Below are 1,590 nucleotides of genomic sequence, written 5' to 3'. Positions count from 1 at the left end.
CGCAGGATGACTTCCTCATTCTGGTCCGATCTTTTCTTCGGCAGGACCCCCCCCTTCAACACCGAGCCAGCGTCTGCGAGCAGGAGGATGGAGGTGTGAGCACCCTGCCATCGCGCACCCCAGTAGCGTTCCCACTGGTAGCCCCAGCACTGGGACTCCTTCCTGCATGCCACTCCTGCCACTCACCCGTCCCGAGGAAGAGGACTTCTTGTGGCCCATCCTCGGCCTCCACCCGGTCCTCCACGAGCTGACGCAGGCGGTGGGGCAGGTCGGTCTCCACCAGAAGCGGCCGGCGGTGCCGGGGGTACACGGGCTTGTACATGAGGGGATGAGCGCGTGCAAAGTGCAGCACCTCGTCGGGGAAGTCCTTGGTGGTGCTGTACTGCCGCCGGGGCTGGTTGGTGGTCTTACTGGGACACTGTGGGCATGAGAGGGTACGAGCTCAGCCTGGCAACCCCAGAACCCATCTCTCCTTCCCCCTCCATCACCCTGCAGAGCTGGTTTCAGTCTTTCCCTGCCTTCAATCTGGGATCCATCTTCTCCACCCTTTTGCCAAATCTTGGTCCCCAGCTGTCCCCAGGTTGGATCCCACAGGGAGTCCATCTCAGCAGGTGGGAAGGAGGGGATCAGCCCCACCACCCCTGCAAAGCAATTGGAGGAGCGGAGGAGACTCAGAAGTCCAGTCACTCACCACGCCCGGCCGTGGGTAGGGCACCTTGCCCTCGTAGGCGCCCCACTGATGGAGGGGGCTCTCCCGGTGGGCGAAGGGCCCATTGAAGACCTCACGGATGTCGGCCATGTGGTACTTGCAGACTGCTGAGCCCTGGAAGACATGGCTGAAAAGGGATGGTGACTGGGTGAGCAGAGCCACGCTCAGCACTGGCACTATCAGTGGGGAGGACCGATATCTCCTTATGGAGCAGGGCAGAGCTGGCAGAGGTTGGGGAGCAGCCAATGGCCCAATGGTGACAGTGGCGGGGCAGGTCATGAGTGGCTGCAGCTGGATGTCCCCAGAGGCTGGAGCTGGATGACCCACCTGGTGGTGCTGAAGAGGGCATAGATCTCCGGGCTCTTCCCATCCTTCGTCCTCAGCAAGAAGACGTCCTCTGGTGACAAAACCATAGGGTTCCTCCTGGAAGCCTAGGGGCTTCCTGAAGCCACTGGCTAAGGCACCAGCCCTGGCGAGATCCCCAGCTCCATGCAACGCTTACCCAGCTCATCGAAGTGAGTGTCAACGCCACCGGGGCCAGGGACAGAGCACACTAGCCGGGCTTTGTTGAAGGTACTCCACTTGTTGACCAGCACCCTCTGGCCACCAGCATCATTCTGCAGGGACAGGGAACATGAGAGCCACCACTGTGACTTGGCACATCCCTGCCCCTCGTAGTCCCCACCAGAATCTTACCACACAGACTCGTGCCACCCGGCTGACAATGGCATGCTCCTTGCTGTCTGCCTCCACCACCTTCTCCGTGAAGAAGAAATAGGCCTTGTCATTGTCCCGGTCATCACTGTCAGGGATCAAGTGGGCTGCCACAAATTTGGGGTCTACAAGAAAGAATCAGCAACATCAGGTGGGGAGAGAGGGCA

General features: G+C 60.6%; 1 protein-coding gene across 1 annotated transcript in view; it reads right to left on the bottom strand.

Annotated features, from left to right (window-relative positions):
• Positions 1–1,590, bottom strand: part of SEMA3G (sema domain, immunoglobulin domain (Ig), short basic domain, secreted, (semaphorin) 3G) — a gene marked incomplete at its 3' end in the record, with an annotated part of 8,009 nt that overhangs the window by 1,037 nt on the left and 5,382 nt on the right. The window contains 6 exon segments of the mRNA XM_009874024.1: positions 4–73; positions 187–418; positions 692–836; positions 1,037–1,106; positions 1,212–1,326; positions 1,406–1,548. Coding sequence (XP_009872326.1) covers positions 4–73; positions 187–418; positions 692–836; positions 1,037–1,106; positions 1,212–1,326; positions 1,406–1,548 — 775 coding nt within the window.

The sequence above is a fragment of the Apaloderma vittatum genome, unplaced genomic scaffold (genome assembly GCF_000703405.1).
Source record: "Apaloderma vittatum isolate BGI_N311 unplaced genomic scaffold, ASM70340v1 scaffold27537, whole genome shotgun sequence".
NCBI lineage: Eukaryota > Metazoa > Chordata > Aves > Trogoniformes > Trogonidae > Apaloderma > Apaloderma vittatum.
The sequence above is the reverse complement of the archived record's forward strand: the minus strand, read 5'-3'. Positions and strand labels throughout refer to the sequence as shown.